The 25000-nt window shown below is 44.4% G+C and overlaps 1 protein-coding gene across 8 annotated transcripts in view; it reads left to right on the plus strand.

Annotated features, from left to right (window-relative positions):
• The first annotated feature begins 4725 nt into the window (after positions 1-4725).
• Positions 4726-25000, plus strand: part of LOC143030936 (BTB/POZ domain-containing protein 1-like) — a 53942-nt gene continuing 33667 nt past the window's right edge. For 2 of the 8 annotated variants that reach the window (XM_076194219.1, XM_076194217.1), the window contains exon 1: positions 7245-7373. In XM_076194219.1, coding sequence (XP_076050334.1) covers positions 7289-7373 — 85 coding nt within the window. In that variant the 5' untranslated portion in view covers positions 7245-7288. Of the gene's footprint in view, positions 4850-7241; positions 7374-25000 lie in introns of those variants that run through there. The other 6 variants (XM_076194222.1, XM_076194216.1, XM_076194218.1 and 3 more) reach the window with 5 other exon arrangements.

A 25000-nucleotide genomic window follows, 5' to 3' on the forward strand; every position in this document is an offset into this window, starting at 1 on the left:
TTCGGTAATGATGGTAGTTCCCCAGTTGCTCCTTAGAACCTCTGCAAAAAAATGTCGAAAGGAACTCTATCGTTATCTATACTTACTAGTATATCTTTTCTATTTTTTGTCATCTTCAAGTCTGCAATTTGGTAACTGTTTTAAGTTTGTTTTTTATAAATCTCCAGAGCTTTTGTGGTCTATGTTTTGCCAATTCAGCAGTCTCCTTTTCTTTGGTTCTTTGTATTTTCCTTGTCACATCCCGTACCTTATCTGCACCTCTTGTATCTTATGTATTTACTGTGGTCCTTCGTTTCCATATATCTTGTCCAGCATCTATTTTTTCCTTTTGATAGGGGATATTGCAGCTTTGTTTGATTGAACCATTTTAGTATTACACTTGTCGTCTAATAAAGTATTGGGACATTCATTTTCTTTTTATTGCCATCCATTTTTCTTCCAATCCTTCACTTCTCTTAGTTTCTCCTATCCATTCAGGAGTCAATTCATCTCTCATCTTTAGGTAGTTACCTTTTGTAGTAGCTCTTTTGATGTAGCAGTGATCACTTTTCCCAAGTAGGGATAACAGTTTAATGGTGTTTATCATGCCTTCTTCATTTGTGAGAACAAGGTACAAGAATTAGATTTAGGAAGGTGGTCGATGAATGGAATAAACTTAGTAACCATGTAGTAAGCGCTGAAACTATCAGTTGTTTTAAAAAACGATTAGACAACTTTATGGATGGGGATGACAAGTGGTGATGGATACGGAGCTGCCTAGTGTAGGCCTTATGGTCTCTTGCAGTCTCCTTTATTCTTATGTTCTTACGTTAGATGTTTCTGGTCCTCTGCCTCTTGTTGGCTCCATGACGTCTTGGTACTTGTATAAATCTCGCAGTGTTTCAAGAGAGATTCTTCGCTAGTGTCACTTGTCCCTGGTGGGTTCCAGTTATTGCAGTCTATTTTGGGGTACTTGAAGTCTCCCGTTATTAACATATGTGTTGGTTTCTTTTCTGACGCTTTCTCCATGAGTCTTCTTAGATTGGTATTGTTTTCAGGGCTCCTACTTGGTCCTCGACATACACATCCAATCAGCAGCTCATCCTTGCCCGGAAGTTTTTACCAATAGCTCAGCAAGAAACTGAGCTATTGCTCCATGCCTTTTGAATATTTGCTGCTAGTGCTCTGCATGTTCAGTGACAATTATATCAAGTTCATTGTTAATTGTCGGTCCACTACAAAGACTTTGGTGTAACTCCCGGAAGCGTCATGTGGCTTCTGTAACTTTTTGGTTAAAGATTCCTAATTTCATGAATTTATTTTTATTTTTATTTCTTTTTGTTCGCCAGGAACGAAAACGTTTTTCGTTTTTCTCTTTATTTAAACATTTGAAGTAATATAACAAATCGCTTAGTTTGTTCATTCACATTTGCTTACATGAAAAATGAAATATATCAGAAGATAGAATGCACTCGAGTTGTGGACTAACCCTTAAAATTGGGTGTTGGAGGAAAAATAACCCAAAAAACATGAAATAGTCTGTCTTAAAGAAAATCTGACAGAATCTAAATTTTCCATAAACTGTGCGGGAAATATTCATTAATAATAACAGATGAGTAAATTCAATGCCTATTTTCTTTTCAACCCTACCCTTATAAAAGTCTGCACCCCGTGAAACGCACTTAATTTTTCGCTCAAGACCTGGCAGTGCAATTACATACTAACAGTAGCCTAATACTATTTTGATACTAAACCAAACCACTGCAAAATTACAAAACAATGACAGAGGCAGTCTTACTAAGAATATCCTGATCTTGTAAAGATGAATAACCCCGACATCTTGTCAGTATGAATAACCACGAGATGCAGCACACACTCCCATAGCTGGATAACATTGTAAACTGGCTCTTAACCCATTAAACTCCGATGACAAGATTCTTGTCATTTGGTCAAATAAAACAAAAAATCATAAAACACCAAAATGTTTGATCAAACACCAGAAAAATATGACGTCAGTCCTCGCTTCGCTCGCGAGCGAAGCGAGGACTGACGTCATATTTTTCTGGTGTTTGATCAAACATTTTGGTGTTTTATGATTTTTTGTTTTATTTGACCAAATGACAAGAATCTTGTCATCGGAGTTTAATGGGTTAAAGATGTAAGTTATAAAAGCCCCCACAGCGACCTAGCCTAGTAAAGATCAACCTAAACTGACCTAACTTCGGTGATATTCATCTTTTACAAGACCAAAATATCCTAACCAACTCTATCTAGGATTGCTAACGTTGTCAGAAATTCTACGTTCAGAACTGGGCTATTTACGTTCACGCTAACTGCTTAAGCCAAGGCCTTAGACCCAGTCCCAGGCTAGCATAACACTATCTCAATTTAGTACTGATTAGCCTATAGCCTATTTTGATCTTGATATAATAATAATGAGAGATGCTTCATCTGCTCTGGAATATATCTATCTTACTGGGTCGAATGAATTCGAATAGTGAAAAATTTGGATTGGGAGACAAAGGAGGCCGATAGCCAGTAGTTCAATGGAAAAGATATTTCCTAAAGATATTTCACAGGTATGACACAATCAATTAAGTGCAATAACTTCACGGTTTCAATGACAAATCCCTCAGCTGATAAGGCCTACAATATTATTATTTTCTAACCAATTTAAACGAAGTCCGTCAGTGTTCTCTGCTCAAGGCCTGTTTGGGGGCGGGGGAGCTCAAAGACTTCCGCGCGGGAGGACCCAATCTGATCTAATCGGTCAAACATGCTTAAAACCGGCAGTGGACAGAGGGCAAGCGAACAGAAAGAAGAACACTGGGAATGAATAGAGATAGAGAGACAGAGAGAAAGAGAGATATTTGATGTTTGGCCCTTGTTTCTTGTATGATCAACATTTCTTTGGTCTAAAGTTCAAGAGGAACTATTTTTCTGAACCTGCGCAACTGGGTGAGTGGTATTTGACATTGTAGAACTGCAACGTAGTCAACAGCGCGTTCTCATGAAAACAATTAATTGAATCAATAAACAATAGATAGGTAATACGTAGATAAATTAATAATAAATGTATAAATAAGTAATAGATAGGCAAATTTAAAAGATAATAACATGAAGTTCAATTAGACTAGAATAAACCTGACCCACCGATTACTGTTTGTCAATCCCGTGACGTCATCAGACACCCCAATTGATGATAAGCGTTATCGCTTGGCGACAATGACTGATGAGGAGAATGTGGGGGATGGGGGTTGGGGGTGAGGATTTCAGCACGGAACTGTATGCATCATGACAGACGCCAGGTCAGCTTTGAGGTCAGCCTATGTCAAGAGCACTAGGGAGGAACGGGTTACCTGTAGGTCACCGTTGCAAGGGTGTGGTTATCGACAACTGAGAAGGTGTGTGCCTTGGCATCTCCATTATCTCACCTCTGTGCGCCGGTAACGTTGTCACGAGTGGCTTGCATCGGCTCCATTGCCAAGGTCAAAAGAGTAATACCATCAAGTAGTCGCCGCTCCCTCCTGTACGTAGGTTTCTCCGTGAAAATACATGTAACAACACGCGCGTGCGCACACACACACACACACACACACACACACACACACACACACACACACACACACACACACACACACACACACACACACACACACACACACACACACACACACACACACACACACACACACACACACACACACACACACACACACACACACACACACACACACACACACACACACACACACACACACACACACACACACACACACACACACACACACACACATCGGTCATACGAGCTCTGAGCTCTCTTCCGGGAGGGTAAATAGCTGTCGATCACGAGTCCAACACGTGATCCAAAGACCATGGTGAATCACACACACACACGATGGCGCAGTTGGTAGAATTACCGGCCGTCACTACGGCGGTCTGAGTTCCAATCCCACCCAGGGCTGAAATAATTTCAGTATCGCTGCACTGCGAGTCGTTACTCCAACTCTAGTGGGCGGGGAGTTAGGTGTGTGTGTGTGTGTGTGTGTGTGTGTGTGTGTGTGTGTGTGTGTGTGTGTGTGTGTGTGTGTGTTTGTGTGTGTGTGTGTGTAAGGTTACAGCAATACCCATAAATCGGTCATATATGAGCTCTGAGCTCTCTTCCGGGAGGGAATTAGCTGTCGATCACGAGTCCAACACGTGACCATGGTGAATCACACATGCACACACACACACATATGCTTGCGTACAAAGTTAGAACTGCCTCTAATAACCTCCCTGTTAGCCGTAGCAGCAGTCAACATTCCGTCAACCACGACTTGGCAGTGTGAGCAGGCCAGTCTTCTCCTGTAAGTGAGACTTGTTGGAGGGCGAGAGTGTCCAGGATCACCCAAGTGGTAATATCATGCGAGTGAAAGAGTTATCGCCGCGTTCAGGGCGATGATAAGAAATGGACAGCATTGACAGAGAAAATGTCTTGGTATGGGACGAGGGAGCAAAGAGAAGGATCAAAGTATTCGGAAGATAAAGTCAAGCATTGTATGGCACTTGGGTCAGTATACTTAGGTACACGCGTGCAAGGGGGGGGGGCGAGAGGAAGGGCATCGAAGAGGGAAACAGGAAGAAGAAAAAGGGAGAGGACACACAAACGGCGAAGGGAGGAATGAAGAACGGGGCAAGACGTCTACAGATCGGCTCGCCTTTTTATCTAGCTGTGCATTACCTTTAGTCAGCTTTAGACGATAAGATAACACTTGATTACAGACCTCCCTGTTAGCCGTAGCAGCAGTCAACATTCCGTCAACCACGACTTGGCAGTGTGAGCAGGCCAGTCTTCTCCTTCAGTTACCTCCCACGGCTCGTTTTGCGGGTAAGTGAGACTTGTTGGAGGGCGAGATACTCACGCACTTGTGTCCAGGATCACCCAAGTGGTAATATCATGCTTTGTCGCAGGGTTAACTGGTTGTGCCTGCTGTTGCTTTCTACCATGGCGACCAGTGAACAGAAATATTCAATAAGATAAAACTGAGTGTGTGAGAGACTTTGGAGTTCTAGTGAGTCCTGACCTTAAATCCAGGAATCAGTGCATTAGTGCCAGGAATAAAGCAAACGGAACATTAAGTTTCATTGCTAGGACGGTTACGAATAGAAGTGCAGAGGTAATTATCAAACTCTAGCGTTAATTAAATCTATACATGACTATGCGGTATATTATTGGGCTCCGTCTTATAGAATGACATTAGTTCACTAGAATCAGTACAGAGGAGAATGACCAAAATGATACATTGGCTCAGAAATTTACCTTACGAAGAGAGACTTTGGCACCTTAACTTACACTCTCTGGAAAGACACAGAGAGCGGGGTGATCTTATAGAGGTGTTGAAGTGGATTAAAGGCTTTAACAAGGGTGACACAAACAAGGTCATCATATAAAGACAACAGGGAAGGACCCACAGTAATGGATTTAGATTGGACAAATTTAGATTTAAGAAGGAAATAGGCAAGAATTAGTTTACTAATAGGGTGGTCAACGAATGGAATAGACTTAGTAACCATGTAGTGAGCGCTCAAAATATCAGTTTTTTTTTATGAAACGGTTAGACAACTTTATGGATGGGGATGAGAGGTTGTAATGGACAAGGAATTACCTAGTGTATGCCTTATGGTCTCTTCCAGTCTCCTTCATTCTCATGTTCTTAACCGTCCTGCAAGGCAGCGAACAATGGTGTGAAGGAGGGTGGGGAGTGTGGCAACTTATCTATATTTTCTATATCAAAGGCCCTTTTAGATGTAGGATCAGTTTCTAAATGCAATTATTTTTTTCCTCGTGCTTTCTTGGATTATGCGTGTTGCTGTGTTTCCCCTTCTGTCCTCTCCTGTGTGTGTGTGTGTGTGTGTGTGTCAACTTTGTCTTCCCCCCATCCTCCCATTGTTTGATTACCTTCTCTGGCTTTGTTCACTTTTTGCCTCGTTGTAGTAATATTATTCTTCGAATCTTGTGATAAACCATTTGACCCTTTTCTAGCATTCCTTTTGTTTTATTTTCCTTGTCTTGGTCTGTTTCATTTGTCCTTATGTCTGCTGCCCATGACTTGCCTCTTCTTTCTTGTACTATTGTATTTACTAGTTTCTTCGTTCACCTTTCGTATGGCGGTCCTTGTCGGCCTCAAATTCCTTACTGAGGCTTTTCCAGAAATGGTCCATGCCCCTTTTCAAGAGTGACTTCGGTACTACTGCCACCCACTGGTGCTCAGTTTCGTGGTCTGCATGATTAGTGTCATGTTGAAAACCACAAAGACGAATGCCTGCTATTTGTATACTGTTCAGTCAGTCAGTCCACAGATGTCTCGAGTTTGATCAAGTGGAATACTCGCAGCCCTGCAGTGGCCGGCAACGGTCCTCATATCCTCTCGAATATCTCTGGGAAGAAACTTTGGACTTTTGTTGCAGCGAGAGGAGAGCAGTTGCCGCTTGTCAGTTGTTCATGTGTGCATGGAAATACAGTTGAAGGTAATAGAGAAAGACCTTGGGCCCAATCTGGGAACTGAGTGTCAGCCCCTCAGGACTGCATCTGGTGGATGGGGGTTGACGGCTTTTGAAAATGGCAGCTTCGCTGTCCATCTTGCAGGTCCACCACATGCAAGCAGGTACCCGTCATTGGTCCCCTTCAGGTGGCGGCGTTGAGGCAACTGGCAGTGTACTCGCTTGGGCCAGGGTTTTCAAAGACTGCAGCAGCTCACTTCCTTGGTTCCTCTGGGTTACACGTTGCATTTGCCCTTTTGTATTTTCCCTCCACCCACCCCCTCCCCGCTTGCTTTGCACTGTATTTACTGGTATCGGATGGCATATGCCAATGTTGGCTCTAGTCATTTAGCTTGTCTTTGTCTAGCCGCAAGGTTCTGTTGCTCTTGTGACTATTATCGCCATTTTTGCAGGTTAGCTTTACCAGTCCATGACTTCCTTCCCTCCTCATTCTTGTACTGTTGTCTTTTCTAGTTTATTCGTTCTTTTCCTGTATGCCAATTGTTGTCGGCCTCAGAGTCCTTGCTGAGCCTTTTCCAGAAATGGTCTCTTTTAAAGAGTGGCTTTGGCACCATCGCCACCCACCCACTGGGGCTCGGTTTCGTGGTTTGAATGATTAATGGCATGTTGAAAACCGCAGAGATGAATACCCGCTCATCACATGCTGTTCACGCAATCCATCAATGCCTCGAGTTGGAAAACCCGCAGCCCCGCAATCGTCGGAACCTCCCACAGATCTCTCTGCCGAGGAAGAATTCTGTGACTGTTTTGTCCGTGTTGCATCAGCATGGGACAGTTTCTGTGTCACAGCCTCAAAGTTATAGCCAGAGGAGATCATTTGCCGATTGTCAGCACTCCATGTGTGCCGCAGAGTAAGAAATACAGTTGAAAGTAACAGAGAAATCTATAGTTACATTAGAGATAAAAAGGTTATTAGAAATCACATTTTTTTTTTTTACAAGTGGAGTTTCTCAGGGCTTTCTTGGACCACTTCTATTCGTAGTATGTATAAATGATAGAGAACACGGACTGAATTTTATTGTCTCCAAATTTGCTGATGATACAAAACTGTGTGGATTGGCAAATGATCACTTAAATTAAACCAGTTGGATATTCATGAAGATTTAGATAAACTACAGCAATGGTCTCAAAAGTGGCTGATGAAATTTAACGCAAGTAAATACAAGTTCATGTACATAGGTAAAAATAACGGTAAGTACGATTACAAGTTATTTGGAAATTCGTTAACAAAAGTGGATAGTGAAAAGGATCTCGGCGTAATTATCAGTAACGATCTCAAATCATCTATGCAGTTTATTTCAGCCTCTGAGAAAGCAAATAAGATTCTAGGACTGATTGCGCGATCTTTTGACTTCAAAAGTCCATCACTTGTCAACAAGCTATATAAATCGTTAGTTCGTCCACATTTGGAATATGCTGTTTCCGTATGGTCACCAAATCTCATTAAAGACATTGACAGATTGGAAAAAGTACAACGGCGAGCCACAAAACTGATTCCAAGTATCAAAAATAAATCATACGAAAATCGACAAAAAATATGTATCCATTTACCCTTAAGAAAGCGTAGATTCAGAGGTGACGTGATACAGGTCTTTAAGATTCTAAAGAGAACTGACATCTAAAGTGACAAAAATTTCGCACTGAATGAGAATCCGACAAGAAATAATGGTCTCAAACTATATTCAATTTGGAAGTGGGTAAAAACAACGCAGTAACACCTCACATTGTGACTCGTTCTTTCTAATTACATACAAATATGAAAGTTTTTCTCCAAAAACATTTTCATTTCATTACACTGATGATGAGGCCAATTATATGTGGTTTGCTATTGACGTATGTTATGTGTTAAGATGTGATTATTGGATTATTTCCAATGAAAGTAATTTGTGAAAGATCATTTGAATTTCTCAATACTAATAGAATTCAAAAATGTTGCCTAAAGTGTCTATTTTATTTATCTCAAGGGATAGACATTAGATTTCGAAAAGCACGAGAATTTGTACGATATTTCTTTAATAACAATACCATAATTATGTCATGAAAACGATAATTTTGGAGTCCCTGTACGATAATATTGTATCAACTGCATGCTACTTTGCCACAATAACAAGCAGCCAATACCCCAGACGGGAACTATTTAATAAACATCGAAAATTATCGCACAGATCGTGCGAAATACATAAAAGTATCGTACAAACTGTACGATAATGAGGAACACTATCGTACATCGTAAGGAGGGGGTAAATAATCTTACATGTACGATAATTTTCGTACGTCTGGCAACCCTGGGCTACAGGGTTGCCAGACGTACGACAATTACCGTACATGTACAATTATCTACCCCCTCCTTACATCGATGTACGATAGTGTTCCTCATTATTGTACAGTTTGTACGATACTTTTCTGTAGTTCCTACGATTTGTACGATAATTTTCGATGTTTATTAAATAGTTCCCGTCTGGGGTATTGGCTGCTTGTTATTGTGGCAAAGTAGCATGCAGTTGATACTTTAGGGTCTATATGGGGCGCCCCTACGGACCAGAGCCACACATCATTTTGTCTATGATAAAGGAAAACTCTGTTCATAGAGAAATGATGACACTTTTATACTACGACTGTCCCTCCGTTATGCTGTCCCCCAACCCCTTGTTGCTGTCCTGTACCATTTCTCCGAGTATTCTTTTTCTGTGGTGGGGGATTTCCCTGTGGTGGGGGAAAAGAATACTGCCACCAAGTATTCCCACTTGGATCGTAAGAGGCGAGAAGAAAGGGACGGGAGTGGGACTAGGCATCCTTCTTGTAGCTCCACAGGGGACATTCCTAAACGAAAAAGTAAAGGCATAAGAGGGTTTGGGAGTTTTCCGACCAGCACCCTAAGGTTTGGGTCTTTTAATGTGCGTGGATGTGGTACAGATGAGAATAAAAGGGAAGAGATAGGTAGTATGTTTCTGAGAAGAAAGATGGATGTGTTGGCTTTGAGTGAAATGAAGTTGAAAGGGAAGGGTGAGTGTAAGTTTGGGAGTGTAAGTGGGAGGTTATCAGGAGTGAAGAGAGGGCGAGGGAGGGAAGGAGTGGCTATTCTAGTAAGTGAAGAGATAGGTAAACGGGTAGTGGAGTGGAAGGAGGTTTCCTCAAGGATATTGTGGATGAAGGTGAAACTGGGAAAGGAGATGTGGTTCTTTGTAAGTGCATATGGGCCTGGCAGTGAGAAGAGTGTAGAAGAAAGGGAGGCCTTTTGGATAGATTTAAATGAGTGCATAGAGGATTTAGGAAGAAATGTCAATGTAATAGTACTGGGAGACCTTAATGCTAGGGTAGGAAATGGTTCAATTGATGGAGTGGTTGGGAAATGTGGAGTTCCAGGAAAGAATCGTAGTGGAGAGTTGATGGTGGAAATGTGTCTAGAAAGAGAGTTAATGATAGCAAATACAGTGTTTCGGAAGAAAGTCAAGCATAAGTACACATGGGAGAGGGTGGTGGAGGGAAGGGTGGTAGATAGAGCGCTAATGGATTATATAGTGGTAAATAGGATTATGATAGGAAGAGTTAAGGATATACATGTGCTAAGGGGAGAGGACGGGGGAATATCAGATCATTTTTTGGTGGAAGGTAAGTTGAGAGTGGAGGATAGATGGAGAAAGAGGAAAGGGACAAAAGGTAAGGAGGTTCTTAGAGTGAACTCTTTGAATGGAAAGGAAAAGGAGAAGGAGTACGAAAAGAAGCTGAAGGAGGAGTGGGAGGGAGTGAAGGATAGAGTAGAGCTAGGTGTGGAGGAGGAATGGGGATGATTCAAGGAGGGAGTCATAAAGTGTGCAAGGATGGTGTGTGGAACAAGAAGGACAGGAGGAAATAAAAGAAAGGGTAGTGAATGGTGGGATGAGGAAACAAAGAAGGTTGTAGAAGAGAAGAAGCGAGCTTTCACAGATTGGTTACAAAATAGGACGAGGTAGTCATATGAGAGGTACAAAGAAAAGAAAAGAGAAGTAAAGCAAAAGGTAAAGGAGGCAAAGAGGAGAGCAGATGTGAAATGGGGTAAGAGTATGACAGAAAATATTGAAAGTAATAAAAAGATGTTTTGGAAAGAAATTAAGAGAGGAAGAGGAGGCGAATCAAGTAGAGAAGAAAAGGTAAAAGGTGCAGATGGAGAGATGATAATGGAAGAGAAGGCAGTAAGGGGAAGATGGGCAGAATATTTTAGGGAGTTGCTAAATGTGAAAGAGGATAGGGAGGGGGGTGGCTGCAGTGGGAAATGCTGGGAAAGTGAGAGTGATGAGTTTTGAAAGTGGAGGAGAAATAAGGAAGGATGAGGTGAAGGCAGTTGTTAAGATGATAAAAGCAGGTAAGGCACCTGGTCTGGATGGATGTCATGCAGAATGTCTGAAAAAGGAGGTACAGTGATGGTGGACTGGCTGGTGAGGTTATATAATGTTTGCTGGAGAGAGGGTAGAGTGCCGGAGGACTGGAGGAGTGCCTGTATAGTTCCTCTTTACAAGGGAAAGGGGGATAAGTGTGAATGTAGTAGTTTCAGAGGAATTAGCTTGTTAAGTGTAGTTGGGGAGGCTTATGGGAGGATCTTGATTGAGAGGATTAGGAGAGGAACAGAGGGAGTAATTGGTGAGGAACAGTGTGGATTTAGGACAGGTAGAGGTTGTGTAGATCAGATTTTTGTGGTAAGACAGATATGTGAGAAAGCTATAGGAAAGGGGAAGGATGTTTTTTTGGCTTTTATGGATCAAGAAAAGGCTTACGATAGGGTAGATAGAAAGCCACTGTGGGAGGTTATGCAGATATACGGGATAGGAGGAAAGCTTCTGGGAGCTGTCAAGAGTTTTTATGAGAGTAGTAGAGCTTGTGTCAGGATTAGAAATGGAGAGAGTGAGTGATTCGAGGTAAAGGTGGGACTTCGTCAAGGATGCGTTATGTCGCCCTGGCTGTTCAACTTACATGGATGGGGTGGTGCGAGAGGTAAATGCAGGGGTAGTGGGTCAGGGATTGGAGATGGTTAAAGAAAATGGAGAAAAGTGGTAGGTGAGCCAGCTGTTGTTTGCGGACGACACTGCGCTTGTGGCAGGAACGGAGGAGGGATTGAGGAAGTTGGTGACAGAGTTTGGGAGAGTATGTGATAGAAGAAAGCTAAAGATAAATGTGGGTAAAAGTAAGGTGATGGAATGTACAAGGGGTGAAAGTGGCAGTAGACAGGAAGTGAGCATTAAGGGAGAGCGACTGGAGGAAGTGGATAGTTTTAGATACTTGGGTGCAAATGTGGCAGGAAAAGGTGGAGTGAAGATGGAGGTAGAATGTAGATTGAGAGAAGCGAGTAAATGCCTTGGTGGATTGAAGAGTGTAATGAGGAATAGACATTTGGGAATGGATGCTAAGAGGAGACTGTATGAAGGAGTGATTGTGCCAACAGCACTGTATGGGGCAGAAACATGGAACATAAGAGAGGAAGAGAGAAGGAGTTTGAATGCGTTTGCGATGTGGTGTCTGAGAAGCATGATTGGAGTTACTAGGCTAGATAGAGTGAGAAATGAGGAGGTGAGGAGGAGAACAGGGGTGGAAAGGGAGTTGGGAGATAGGGTTGATGAAAGAGTATTAGGATGGTTTGGACACATGGAAAGAATGAGTGAAGAAAGAAGTAAAAGAGGTATGGAAGGCAAATGTAGAGGGAGTGAACATGAGGGGACGTCCTAGGATGAGGTGGATGGATGGGGTGAAGGGGGCTTTGGGGAAGAGGGGAATGTCTGTTGAGGAAGGACGGGAGAGGACAGAAGACAGGGGTGAATGGAGAATGGTTGTATATGGATGATGTTGTGATGCATGAGGTGGAATGGGTGGGGGGATGGGGGGATGAGATAGTACGTGTAAGCAAAATTTGCCGCAGCCCGAAAGAATTTCTCCCCGTCTTTTCCTTTTATGCAATGGGGGGGGGACGGAGAGGGGGGGTCGCCGATTTAATGAAGCGGCCTTGCTGTGGATGTGCTGTGTCTTGCGACACTGCTTCTGACCCAGGGCAGTGGACAAGGTGCAGGGATGACCCGTCATCCAGGAGGTACTAAGATAAGAGGGAGGGTGGAGGGGTGTGGAGTGTATTCAGGGATGGAATGGGTGGGAATGATTTTATGCCTTTTCCTTTCTGGCTACCTCCTTTGTAAGGTATATGTATGTATGTGTGTATGTATTAAATATTTGTATAGAATATTGTAAAAGTTAAAAAGCAGCAACTGTCACTTAGTTTAATATTGTGTTTGGAAAAATAAAGAGTGGGACTGGGAGGTTTCACATTACCATTAGAGAGACGAGAAATTGACGCGTTCAGAACGTTCAGAACGTGCGTGTTCAGTGAGTGGCGGAGTAGACCAAAGTAGATGAGATGAACCTTCATTCAGTATGGACTCGTCTTCAGGAACCAAGAAGAGAAAGGTGAGCTATTTGTGATGCTTTGTTAACCTATGCATCTTACAGGCAATTGGTTACAGAATAATTGAATAATTGTACTTTTGTTTCTGTGTAGCTAATAAGAAGAGGCAACCAGGCAATGCTGAGTATGTTACAATATCCACCGCCAAATGTTATATCAGACAGAAATGTTAAAACATCATAATGGCTATTTAAGATTATTAAAGTGAGTGATAACTTCGAGTGTTCATGTACAAGAGGCAAATGGTATTATTTGTAGCATCGTGAGTTCAAGCAGTGAAATAGGTCATATGTGTTTAATACTCTACGCAGGCAGCACCTGCTGCTGTTGCTGCTGGCCCTTCTTGACAGGCTGAGTCATTTACTTCAGGTTCTCAGTCCCGTCGTCAGCAACGATGTAGGAAGGGAGGGATGGGAAACAGACCCTGCTTTCAAGCCGTGGCTACAGGAAACACCTGTATAAAGCTAGGTGTAAAATTTGTAACGTTACTATGACTGCAGAGCTAACAGTACTAAAAAATCATGCAAAAGGTAAAAAACACTGTTCATATTTCAAAGGTACAACGGACAAGCAGGTACCAGTATCGGCCAGTATCAACCTTCTTTAATAAAAAAAAAAAAAAAAAAAAAAAAAAAAAAAAAACAAAAAAAAAAAAAAAAAAAAAAAAAAAAAAAACCAGTGGCTAGGGCAGAAATAAAGCTGGTAAGTGTTCTAGCTGCACATAATGTTCCTTTTAATGTAATAGATCACTTGTCAGAAGTCTTGAGAGACATTTTCAGTGACTCCAAGATAGCACGGGAATTTGCCATGAAAAGAATTAAAGTAACTACGTTTGTAACTAATGTTATAGGAAAATCCTACAAAGAACAACTTGCTCACAAACTAAGAGAAACAAAATTTAACGTTCTTACGGACGAGTCTACTGACGTTGGTTCCATAAAAACATCTTGTGTTGTAGTAAGATTCTTTGATCATGATACCGAGTGTGTTGAAAGTAAATTCTGGGAGCTGTGTGAAGTTTACAATACAGCCAACCCTGAAAATGTCGGACAAGGAGCCACTGCTAGTAATCTCTATGAGGGAATGATGAAAACACTTGAGAAACATGAAATCCCAGTTACTACAAATATTTCTTTGTCGCGGCTCGTGCCGCTTAAATTCTTCTTATCGGCTTAAGAAACCTGCACAGCGAAGCTATAGCGATAATCCCATACCACACTCCTGGTCATATGGCCATTTCCCGAAGGTTGAGTGTGGTTTGAATTTTCCGCCAAAATCATCGGAAATTTAAAATTCCCGGCTCTGTGCAGGCATGCGCATTGTCGACCCCACCTCCCCCTCCCTATCCCCTCCCTTCTTACCCGGCTAGCTCGAGCCGGACGTCGCGTCACTTCAATGAGAAATGAAGGCTTCGCCTGTGGGAGGAGGGAGGGACCCTAAATCTGTGCAGGTTTCTTAAGCCGATAAGAAGAATTTAAGCGGCACGAGCCGCGACAAAGAAATATTATCGGCTGAAAGAAACCTGCACAGCGAAGCTATGCATGAGACGAGGACAGGTGGGAGGAGAGGTGAAGCCTGAATCAAACCGTTATTACGTGTGTCTTTCCTATGGGAGACTTATTCATTTTATCATTCAGTAGAGGGGAGACAGAAACGTCAAGTACCCACGCCGAAGAATGTGACATGCACAACATTGCACTGTTCACACAATGCGTAAATTATACGAAATTTGTATCCTGTTCAACGGTTCCTGGCCCCTCCCCACTCCTCGGTCGCCCTTTGCCCCCTCCACTTTTTTGAGATGAGAGGGGTGGAGCCGTTTCCATGGCGACACATGGGACAGGGGCGACCGAGTGGTAGAGACACCGTGTCCCCAAGGGAGTCGTCGATGTCCAGTCCCTAGGTCCCGCACCCGCTCCACAGAGTGGGTGCGGAGAAACTCCAGCGACCGGCGTAGGGCCCCCGACCGAAGCCAGGGACGCAACAACCTGTGGAGTGCTGAGGGTATCGGCCCGGGCAGGTCACGCGGGAGAAGCAGTATGCTCCTGTCGACCTCCCGTACCAGCCGTCGGCGCCCCAAGCGGCTCAGTGGAAGGGCCGGGGTCGCGAAGTTGAGGCCCCCCCCCGCCACCGAAGGAGGGAGGACGTGTGAGAGAAGCACGCTCTTTTGGCGCAGGGGAGCACCCGAAGGACGCTGACTGTGTCCCACTCAATCCCGAGCCAATAAAGTCTCTGTGTGGGAGCAAGGGCAGACCCGTCCCAGTCCACCCCGAACTCCACGTCCGCCAACACACTCAGAGCCACTGAGATGTCGGCCGATGCACCCTCCCCGGTGGGCAAATGCATCAACTAGCCGTCTAGGAACATGAGTGTGGAGACGCTTGCTTCCGTCCAACGTACGCCTACCACTCTCACTAGTTTCGTGAAGATCCTCGGGGTAAGCGAGAAACCGAAAGGGAGTATGCGAGGCCAAGTTCGTTTCCGAGCGACCTCGTCCGTGGGCGTTAGTCAAGAGGCTTCGTCCTGGGTGAAGACGTTCCCTGAGCGTCTCCCACGAAGACGGGCCTGGACCCTCGGTATGTATCCAACTCACCCCAAGTCTTCCCGCGGGAAGTTCTCGAAGCCCGTGGCGAGCGTCTTCATCCAATAGTGTGCTATGGCAATTTGTGACGTCTCATCACCCACAAGCGGACTTCTATATGTTTAATACCTAGTGACATCATGTGATTATACTGTGACGTCACCAGATTGATCATGGCGCCATAGGATCGTCTCGTGACGTCACAGGGACACAAATTGACGTCATAGGACTACATGGTGACGTCAATTTATCACAATGACGTCATCTTATCATACCGTGACATCACTGAGTCACAGTGAGCGTTGAAATAAATTTTGACATGGTAAAATTCTGGACCATCATGACTGTAGATTAAATTAAGTTGAATAGGAAAAGTCATGTTCATTTCGACCTAAGTCACAGTGAGCGTCGAAATTAATTTTAACATGGTAAAATTCTCGACCATCATGACTGTAGATTAAATTAAGTTGAATAGGAAAAGTCATGTTCATGTTGACCTGAGTCACAGTGGGCGTTGAATTAGTTTAACATGGTAAAATTCTTGACCATCATGACTACAGATTAGCTTAAGTTGAATAGGAAAAGTCATGGTCATTTCGACCTAAGTCACAGTGAGCGTCGAAATTAATTTTAAACATGGTAAAATTCTCGACCATCATGACTGTAGATTAAATTAAGTTGAATAGGAAAAGTCATGTTCATGTCGACCTGAGTCACAGTGGGCGTTGAATTAGTTTAACATGGTAAAATTCTTGACCATCATGACTACAGATTAGCTTAAGTTGAATAGGAAAAGTCATGGTCATTTCGACCTAAGTCACAGTGAGCGTCGAAATCAATTTTAACATGGTAAAATTCTCGACCATCATGACTGTAGATTAGCTCAAGTTGAATAGGAAAATCATGTCCATTTCCACCTGAGTCACGGTGAGCGTCGAAATTAATTTTAACATGGTAAAATTCTCGACCATCATGACTGTAGATTAGCTCAAGTTGAATAGGAAAAGTCATGGTCATTTCGACCTGAGTCACAGTGAGCGTTGAAATTAATTTCAACATGGTAAAGTTCTTGACCATCATGACTATAGATTAGCTTAAGTTGAATAGGAGAAGTCATGTCCATTTCGACCTTTTTTTTTTTTTTTTTTCTCCAAGGTCAAGGCATTTTATTTATGTAATACCTAGCACTTTGCGCCAACTTAAACTGTACTATTTAAAACTGATTTTCCTCTTCTCATTACACTAAATGATTGTAGTTTCTTTGAACTAATTTATACTCATTTTAACTAACACTAGACTCCCTAAGTCTAAAGTTCTTTTGTGTTTTACTTGGGGGTGGAACATCAGGTAAGTCATCTTTAAACTCAAGCCAAGTGAAGTTGATAAGAGGTTGGCTGTGGCTCATGAGAAGGGCTGGGTGGTGTTTTTTTTTTTTTTTTTTTTTTTTTTAAGAAACCTGGAAGGAGGGTGGTGCCGTGAGGCGTTAGAAGACCATTGAAGCTAGGAGTTATGGGGCTGCCGAGGCCTGATGATCCTCGGGGAGCCACCCTCCGTATCATAAGACACGTCCCCTTGTCCTCCAAGAGGCCCGGGTTCTTACCACGGACGACTTGAGGACGTATGGGGAACGGAGTACGAGTGGAAAAGGTCAAAGTCTACGCCTAGGGCCTGACAAAGAAAGTTATAAGGCGTTAAAGGACCATTATTGGTCGAAGGTATGGGGCTGCCGAGGCCTGATGACCCTCGGGGCGTCACCCTCCGTATCATAGGACACGTCCCCTTGTCCTCCGAGAGGCCCGGATTCTTACCACGTACGACTCGAAGACGTATGGGGAACGGATTACGAGTGGAAAAGGTCAAAGTCTACGCCTAGGGCCTCACAAAGGGAGCCATTAAGGCGTTAGAGGACCATTATTGGTCGGATGTATGGGGCTGCCGAGAGGCCTGATGACCCTCGGGGGCACCCCCTCCGTACCATAGGACACGTCCCCCTCTCTTCCGAGAGGCCCGGGTTCTTACCGCGGACGACCCGAAGACGTATGGGGAACGGATTACGATCGTATAAGGTCAAAGTCTACGCCTAGGGCCTGACGAAGCAAGCTATGAGGCTGTTAGAGGACCATTGATGACCGGAGGTTTGGGGCTGCCGAGAGGCCTGATGACCCTGGGGGGCGCCACACTCCGTACCATAAGACACGTCCCCCTGTCTTCAAAGAGGCCCGGGTTCTTACCACGGACGGCCTGGAGACGGGGACGTATTGCGATCGTATATGGTCAAAGTCTACGCCTAGGGCCTGATACAAACCGTGAGGCAATAGAGGACCGATGATGGTCAGAGGTATGGCGCTGCCGAGAGGCCTGATGACCCTGGGGGGCGCCACACTCCCTACCATAAGACACGTCCCCCCCGTCTTCAAAGAGGCCCGGGTTCTTACCACGGACGGCCTGGAGACGGGGACGTATTGCGATCGTATATGGTCAAAGTCTACGCCTAGGGCCTGAAACAAACCGTGAGGCAATAGAGGACCGATGATGGTCGGAGGTATGGCGCTGCCGAGAGGCCTGATGACCCTGGGGGGCGCCACCCTCCGTACCATAAGACACGTCCCCCTGTCTTCCGAGAGGCCCGGGTTCTTACCACGGACGGCCTGAAGACGGGGACGGATTGCGATCGTATATGGTCAAAGTCTACGCCTAGGGCCTGATACAAACCGTGAGGCAATAGAGGACCGATGATGGTCAGAGGTATGGCGCTGCCGAGAGGCCTGATGACCCTGGGGGGCGCCACACTCCGTACCATAAGACACGTCCCCTGTCCTCCGAGAGGACCCGGGTTGTTTACCAGGGACGGCTCGAAGACGGGGACGGATTGTGCTCGTATAAAATCAAAGTCGAAGAATGAGACAAACCAGCAGCCAAGCGGAAAGCGATAAAACTAACAGACGATTAACCAGCAGGAAACGGGACCGCCTGCTCCCATGTGGGCAGCGAGTTAACCACTCGGTCCCGTTTCCGCGATCTAAGTGACGCGACGTCCGGCTCGAGCTAGCCGGGTAAGAAGGGAGGGGATAGGGAGGGGGAGGTGGGGTCGACAATGCGCATGCCTGCACAGAGCCGGGAATTTTAAATTTCCGATGATTTTGGCGGAAAATTCAAACCACACTCAACCTTCGGGAAATGGCCATATGACCAGGAGTGTGGTATGGGATTATCGCTATAGCTTCGCTGTGCAGGTTTCTTTCAGCCGATAATGATAGGTTTTGAGACTGATGGGTGTAAGCTCACAATTCAGTTGCAAGTCGCTTCCGTAATGAATGCCCTGGTCTTTTTGTAATCAAATGTGTTTGCCATTCTACTCACCTCTGTGCAAGGAATCTAGGATATTTGGGCCCCGAAATTGCAACTTAGGACATTTGGTCCACGAGGGTGACCTGGGGTGGATATTTGGGCCACAAACTATTTTTTTCCTTTCAATGTATTACTAGATATTTCATACAAATTTATTATTTTTTGTGTTTTATTGCTGTTTTTGGCATTTCATGCCTTTTTGCACATACTCTGTCATGAAGTGTTTTAGCTCTAGTTTATCGACCGTCCCATCTAGACCTCTAACCTAACCTAACTTAACCACTTTTTATCCCACGTTCCAAATATCCTAGTCACCGTGGCCCAAGGTTACAGTTTCGTGGCCCAAATATCCGTGGTCCAAATATCCGTTCTCCGTGTGCCAACGAGGCTTGTATGACTTTACCTAGGTGTGAGGATTTAGCAATAGAGGTGTACAATTTCTTTAAGTGTAGTAGCAAGCACCAGAGTGAGTTTGTACAATTTCAGTCTTTCCTTCACTTGAAGCCCCACAAGATGCCACGCCCACCACAGACGAGGTGGAAATTCTCATTGGTTGCTCTTGTTCAGAGGATCTTGGAACGATGGGAAGATCTTCGGTCGTTTTTCTCAGACATGTGGTTATCTGAGAAGCTAGTTGCTGCTGAGCTAATTTTCAACTCTCTACATGACCCTTTCATTAAGTTGTACCATTAATTCTTAGATTGGATTTTGCTAAAGTTCACTACTTTTAATAAGCACTTTCAGTCAGATAAGCCAGTGATAACAGTGGCATTTCCCCCGCCAGTCTTCAACCGACAAAAGTCTCCACATCAGCCGTCTCCATTGCTGTGCATACATGTGTGAATGCAAATGTTAGGTCAAATGGGATAGGGAAGAGAAAGAAAGAAAGAAAGAAGAGGAGAAACAAAGTGAAAAGATTGACGAGAGACGGACGGACGTTCTCCCAGTGACGAAAACGTTATCGCAACGAGCAGGGATACTCCTCCCTCCCTCCCTCCCTCCTTTCTCTATCTCCCTCCTCATCATTATCCCTTCCTCCCTCCCTCCCTCCTCTCCTCCTTCTCCTCCTCCATCCCTCCTCCTCCTCTTTTCCTTCTTCACCTCCCGCTCCTCCCCCTCCCTCCCTCCCCTTATCCTCCACCTTCTTCTCCCTCCCCTTCTCATTCTCCCTCCCTTCCTCCTTTCTCTGTCTCTTCCCTCCTCCTTTCCTCCCTCCCTCCCAGTCTCCTCTCCTCCTTCCCCTCCCTCCCTCCCTCCCTCCATTGTGGTGTACACACACATGTACCCCAGACGTGTGTGTGCTTGCAGGTGCGAATTGATGCACACGTGTTTTGTGGCAGCAGTCTGACCTGACCTGACTCGAGGCTCGAAGGCTAGGCAAGGTTGGGTTGGGTCACCCCCAGGCAGGTCGTCGCCGCCGCGTCCGGTCGAGGCGTCAGGTCGGGCCTAGGCATACTGTATGTATGTATGCAAAGTAGACCACTTGGAAAAAAGAAACTAACGAAGCAGAGCGCTTTCGTATATTACATCTTCAGTGCAACAAGTACATAGTGATAGGAATACATAGAAAATATATACATGATACAAAGGAACAAGGACAGTTTGAATAAGCGTAGCGACCAATTACCCCCTGGAGAGCGGAAGGTCATGACCTTCCGCTCTTCAGGGGGTAATTGGTCGCTACGCTTATTCAAACTGTCCTTGTTCCTTTGTATCATGTATATATTTTCTATGTATTCCTATCACTATGTACTTGTTGCACTGAAGATGTAATATACGAAAGCGCTCTGCTTCGTTAGTTTCTTTTTTCCAAGTGGTCTACTTTGCATAAGTGAACACACGTACCCGTGTTCTTATTAGCATATGTATGTATGTACAGTATGTATCGACACGCCACCTGCCTGGCCCCTAACGGCACCATAGCCCCACGTAACATACACACACATTTACACCCTCCCTCCCTCCCTCTCCTTCTCCTCCTCCTCTCTCTCCTTCCTCTCCCCTTCTCCTCCTCCTCTCCCCCCTTCCTCTACCTTTTTCCTCCTCCTCCCCCTCCTTCTTCTCCCATTCTCCTCCTCCTCCACCTCCTTCTCTTCCCTTTTTCTCCTCCCCTCCTTCCTCTCTCCTTCTCCTCCTTCCCCTTCCCTTCTATTTTCTTCTGCGTCTTCTTTTTCTTCGTCCCCTTCTTCTTCGTTTTTTTCTTCGTCTTTTTCTTCTTCTTCTTCTTCTTCTTCTTCTTCTTCTTCTTCTTCTTCTTCTTCTCCTTCCTCCTTCCTCCTTCCTCTCCCCTTCTCCTCCTCCTGCTCCCCCTCCTTCCTCTCCCCTTCTCCTCCTCCTCCCCCTCCCTCCACCCCTTCTCCCCTCCCTCCCTCCCCTCCTACCTCCCCCTCCTTCCTCTCCCCTTCTCCTCCTCCCCCTCCTTCCTCTCTCCTTCTCTTCCTTCCTCTCCCCTTCTCCTCCTCCTCCTCCCCCTCCTTCCTCTCCCCTTCTCCTCCCTCCCTCCCCTCCTACCTCTCCTTCCTTCCTCTCCCTCCTCCTTCCCTCCCTCACTCCCGCCCGCCCTTTCTCCTCTTCCCTCCCTCCTTCCTCTTCTTCCTCCTCCTCCTTTTCCTTCCTTCCCTCCCTCCCTCCCTCCCATCCCATCTTTTCTCCTCCTCCTTCTTCCCTCCCTCCCTCCCTATTTTTCTCCTCCTCCTCCTCCTTTCCCTCCCTCCTTGTTCCTCTTTTCCTCCCGCCCGCCCCTCCTCCTCCTCCTCCTCCTCCTCCTCCTCCTCCTCCTCCTCCTCCTCCCTCTCTCCATACTCCTTCCTCCCGACCCTCTTCCTCCTCCCTCGCTCCAGACCTCCATACTCCTCCCTCCCGCCCCTTTTCCTCCTACCTTCTTCCTTCATCTTCCTCCCTTCCTCCCTCTCTTTCTCTTCCTCCTCCTTTCTACCCTCCCTCCCTCCTTCCCCTTTGCCTCTCCCTCCTCCTCCTTCTTTCCTCCATCCCTCCCCCCTCCCCTTTGCCCTCCTCCTCCTCCCCCTCCCCCCTCCCACCCTCCCGGTCGCATGATTGTGTGTGCATTGTCTCCTGCTTTGGCTGGGACGGGGTACACACAAATTAGATGGCGGAGGGAGGGACGTGGAAGGCGAGTGTTGTCGTGTATTGTTTCATGAATTCAATGGCATCTTTTATTATCTGCCTGCGGTTGTACTGCGAAGAAATTCCATTGGAAAATATGTATTTTAACCCGACGACTTAGTGTATTATGGTAAATATTACAAAAGAAAAAATTAAAAGGTGTATAGAGAAATTCTAAGTTGATAAAACACCAGGGCCTGACGGTTGGCACCCAAGAATCTTGAAGGAAATTAAGAATTAAACTGTTGTTCTATTACAAATTACTATCAAGAAATCCATCATATCCGGAGAAGTCCCAAGAGAATGGAATTTGGTTAGCGTTACTCCCATGTTCAAAAAGGTGACAAAAAGAAACCAAATAACTACAGGCCTAAGCTTGACTTTAATCGTGGGAAGAATGATGGAAACTATCATCAGAGATGCTATAGAACACCATTTAGAAAGTAAATGTTTGATAGATGACATCCAGCATGGATTCAAAGGGAAACGTTCTTGCGTGACTAACTTACTCGAATTCTACAAAACAGTCATCTCGATTTATGACTAAATAAACAATATAGGTTTAATATATATATACTTTGCAAAAGCTTTTGATACCGTCCCCCACGAAAGACTACTTACTAAATTAGTTTCACACGGAATAAGTGGTAGCCTATTAAGTTGGACTAGTAATTGGTTAAACGATCGAAAACAGAGTTGTTCTAAATGGCAAAATTTCTAGACGGAAAAATGTTACGAGTGGAGTTCCTCAGGGTTCCGTTCTTGGGTCACTTCTATTCATAGTATATGTAAATGATACAGACCATGGACTGAGATTTATTGTCCCCAAATTTGATGATGTTACAAAATTGTCCGGAATGGCAAATGATCACTTGAACCAATTAAGCATTCAAAAATATTTAGATAAATTACAGCAATACTCTGAAAAGTGGCTAACGAAATTTAACACAAGTATATGCAAGGTTATGCACACAGGTAAAAATAACAGTAAGTACAATTACAAGTTATTTGGAAATTCGTTAACAAAAGTGGATAGTGAAAAGGATCTCGGCGTAATTATCAGTAATGATCTGAAATCATCTGAGTAGTGTATTTTAGCCTCTGAGAAAGCAAACAAGATTGTTGGACTGATTGCGCGATCTTTTGACTTCAAAAGTCCATCTCTCATTAACAAGCTATATCAATCGTTAGTTCGTCCACATTTGGAATATGATGTTTCTAAGTCCATCTCTCATTAACAAGCTATATCTACCGTTAGTTCGTCCACATTTGGAATATGATGTTTCCGTATTGTCACCGAATCTCATTAAAGACATTGACAGATTAGAAAAAGTACAACGGCAAGTCACAAAACTGATTCGAAATATAAAAAACAAAACATACGAAAATCGACTAAAACGTATGAATCTATTTTCCCTATAAAAGCATAGACTCAGAGGTGACTTGATTCTAAAGGGAATTTACAACATCAGAATTGACAAAATTTTCACACTTAATGAAAATGCGACAAGAAATAATGGTCTCAAACTGTCAGAAAATCTACTTAATTTGGAAGTGGGTAGAAACAACTTTGCCAACCGTGAAGTAGTAAATGAATGGAATAAAGTTCTGCAGAGGCAGTGCAATGTAGTTCAGTTCGAAGCTTTAAGATTCGTTTGAATAAACACCTAAGCAAAATGCTGTAATGCCTGCCATTTATTTTATAATATTTGTTTATTTGTTTGTTATTATTTGTTTATTATTCAACTTTACAAATTTATTTGTTTTATTTATTATTATTTACATTGTGAGAAAGCTATAGGAAAGGGGAAGGATGTTTTTTGGGCTTTTATGGATCTGGAAAAGGCTTATGATAGGGTAGACAGAAAGGCACTGTGGGAGGTTATGCAGATTTATGGGATAGGAGGAAAGCTTTTGGGAGCTGTCAAGAGTTTTTATGTGAGTAGTAGAGCATGTGTTAGGATTGGAAATGGAGAGAGTGAGTGGTTTGAAGTAAAGGTGGGACTTCGTCAAGGATGCGTTATGTCGCCCTGGCTGTTCAACTTATACATGGATGGGGTGGTGCGAGAGGTGAATGCAAGGGTAGTGAGTCAGGGATTGGAGATGGTTAAAGAAAATGGAGAAAAGTGGGAGGTGAGCCAGCTGTTGTTTGCGGACGACACTGCGCTTGTGGCAGGGTCAGAGGAGGGATTGAGGAAGCTGGTGGCAGAGTTTGGGAGAGTATGTGATAGAAGAAAGCTAAAGATAAATGTGGGTAAAAGTAAGGTGATGAGATGTACAAGGGGTGAAAGTGGCAGTAGACTGGAAGTGAACATTAAGGGAGAGCGACTGGAGGAAGTGGATAGTTTTAGATACTTGGGTGCAAGTGTAGCAGGAAAAGGTGGAGTGAAGGTGGAGGTAGAATGTAGATTGAGAGAAGCGAGTAAATGCCTTGGTGGTTTAAAGAGTGTAATGAGAAATAGACATTTGGGAATGGATGCGAAGAGGAGACTGTATGAAGGAGTGATTGTGCCAACAGCACTGTATGGGGCAGAAACGTGGAACATAAGAGAAGAAGAGAGAAGGAGTTTGAATGTGTTTGAGATGAGGTGTCTGAGAAGTATGGTGGGGGTTACTAGGCTAGATAGAGTGAGAAATGAGGAGGTGAGGAGGAGAACAGGGGTGAAAAAGGATTTGGGAGAGAGGGTTGATGAAAGAATATTAGGATGGTTTGGACACATAGAAAGAATGAGTGAAGAAAGACTAGTAAAAGAGGTATGGAAGGCAGATGTGGAGGGAGTGAACATGAGGGGACGTCCTAGGATGAGGTGGATGGATGGGGTGAAGGGGGCTTTGGGGAAGAGGGGAATGTCTGTTGAGGAAGGAAGGGAGAGGACGGAAGACAGAGGTGAGTGGAGAATGGTTGTATATGGATGATGTTATGACTGCATGAGGAGGAATGGGTGGGGGAATGGGGGGTGGGGTAGTATGTGTGAGTAAATTTTGACGCAGCCCGAAGGGATTTC

This window comes from Oratosquilla oratoria, chromosome 12 (assembly GCF_046742065.1).
Source record: "Oratosquilla oratoria isolate Oo_2021 chromosome 12, ASM4674206v1, whole genome shotgun sequence".
In the NCBI taxonomy this organism is placed as follows: Eukaryota; Metazoa; Arthropoda; class Malacostraca; order Stomatopoda; family Squillidae; genus Oratosquilla; species Oratosquilla oratoria.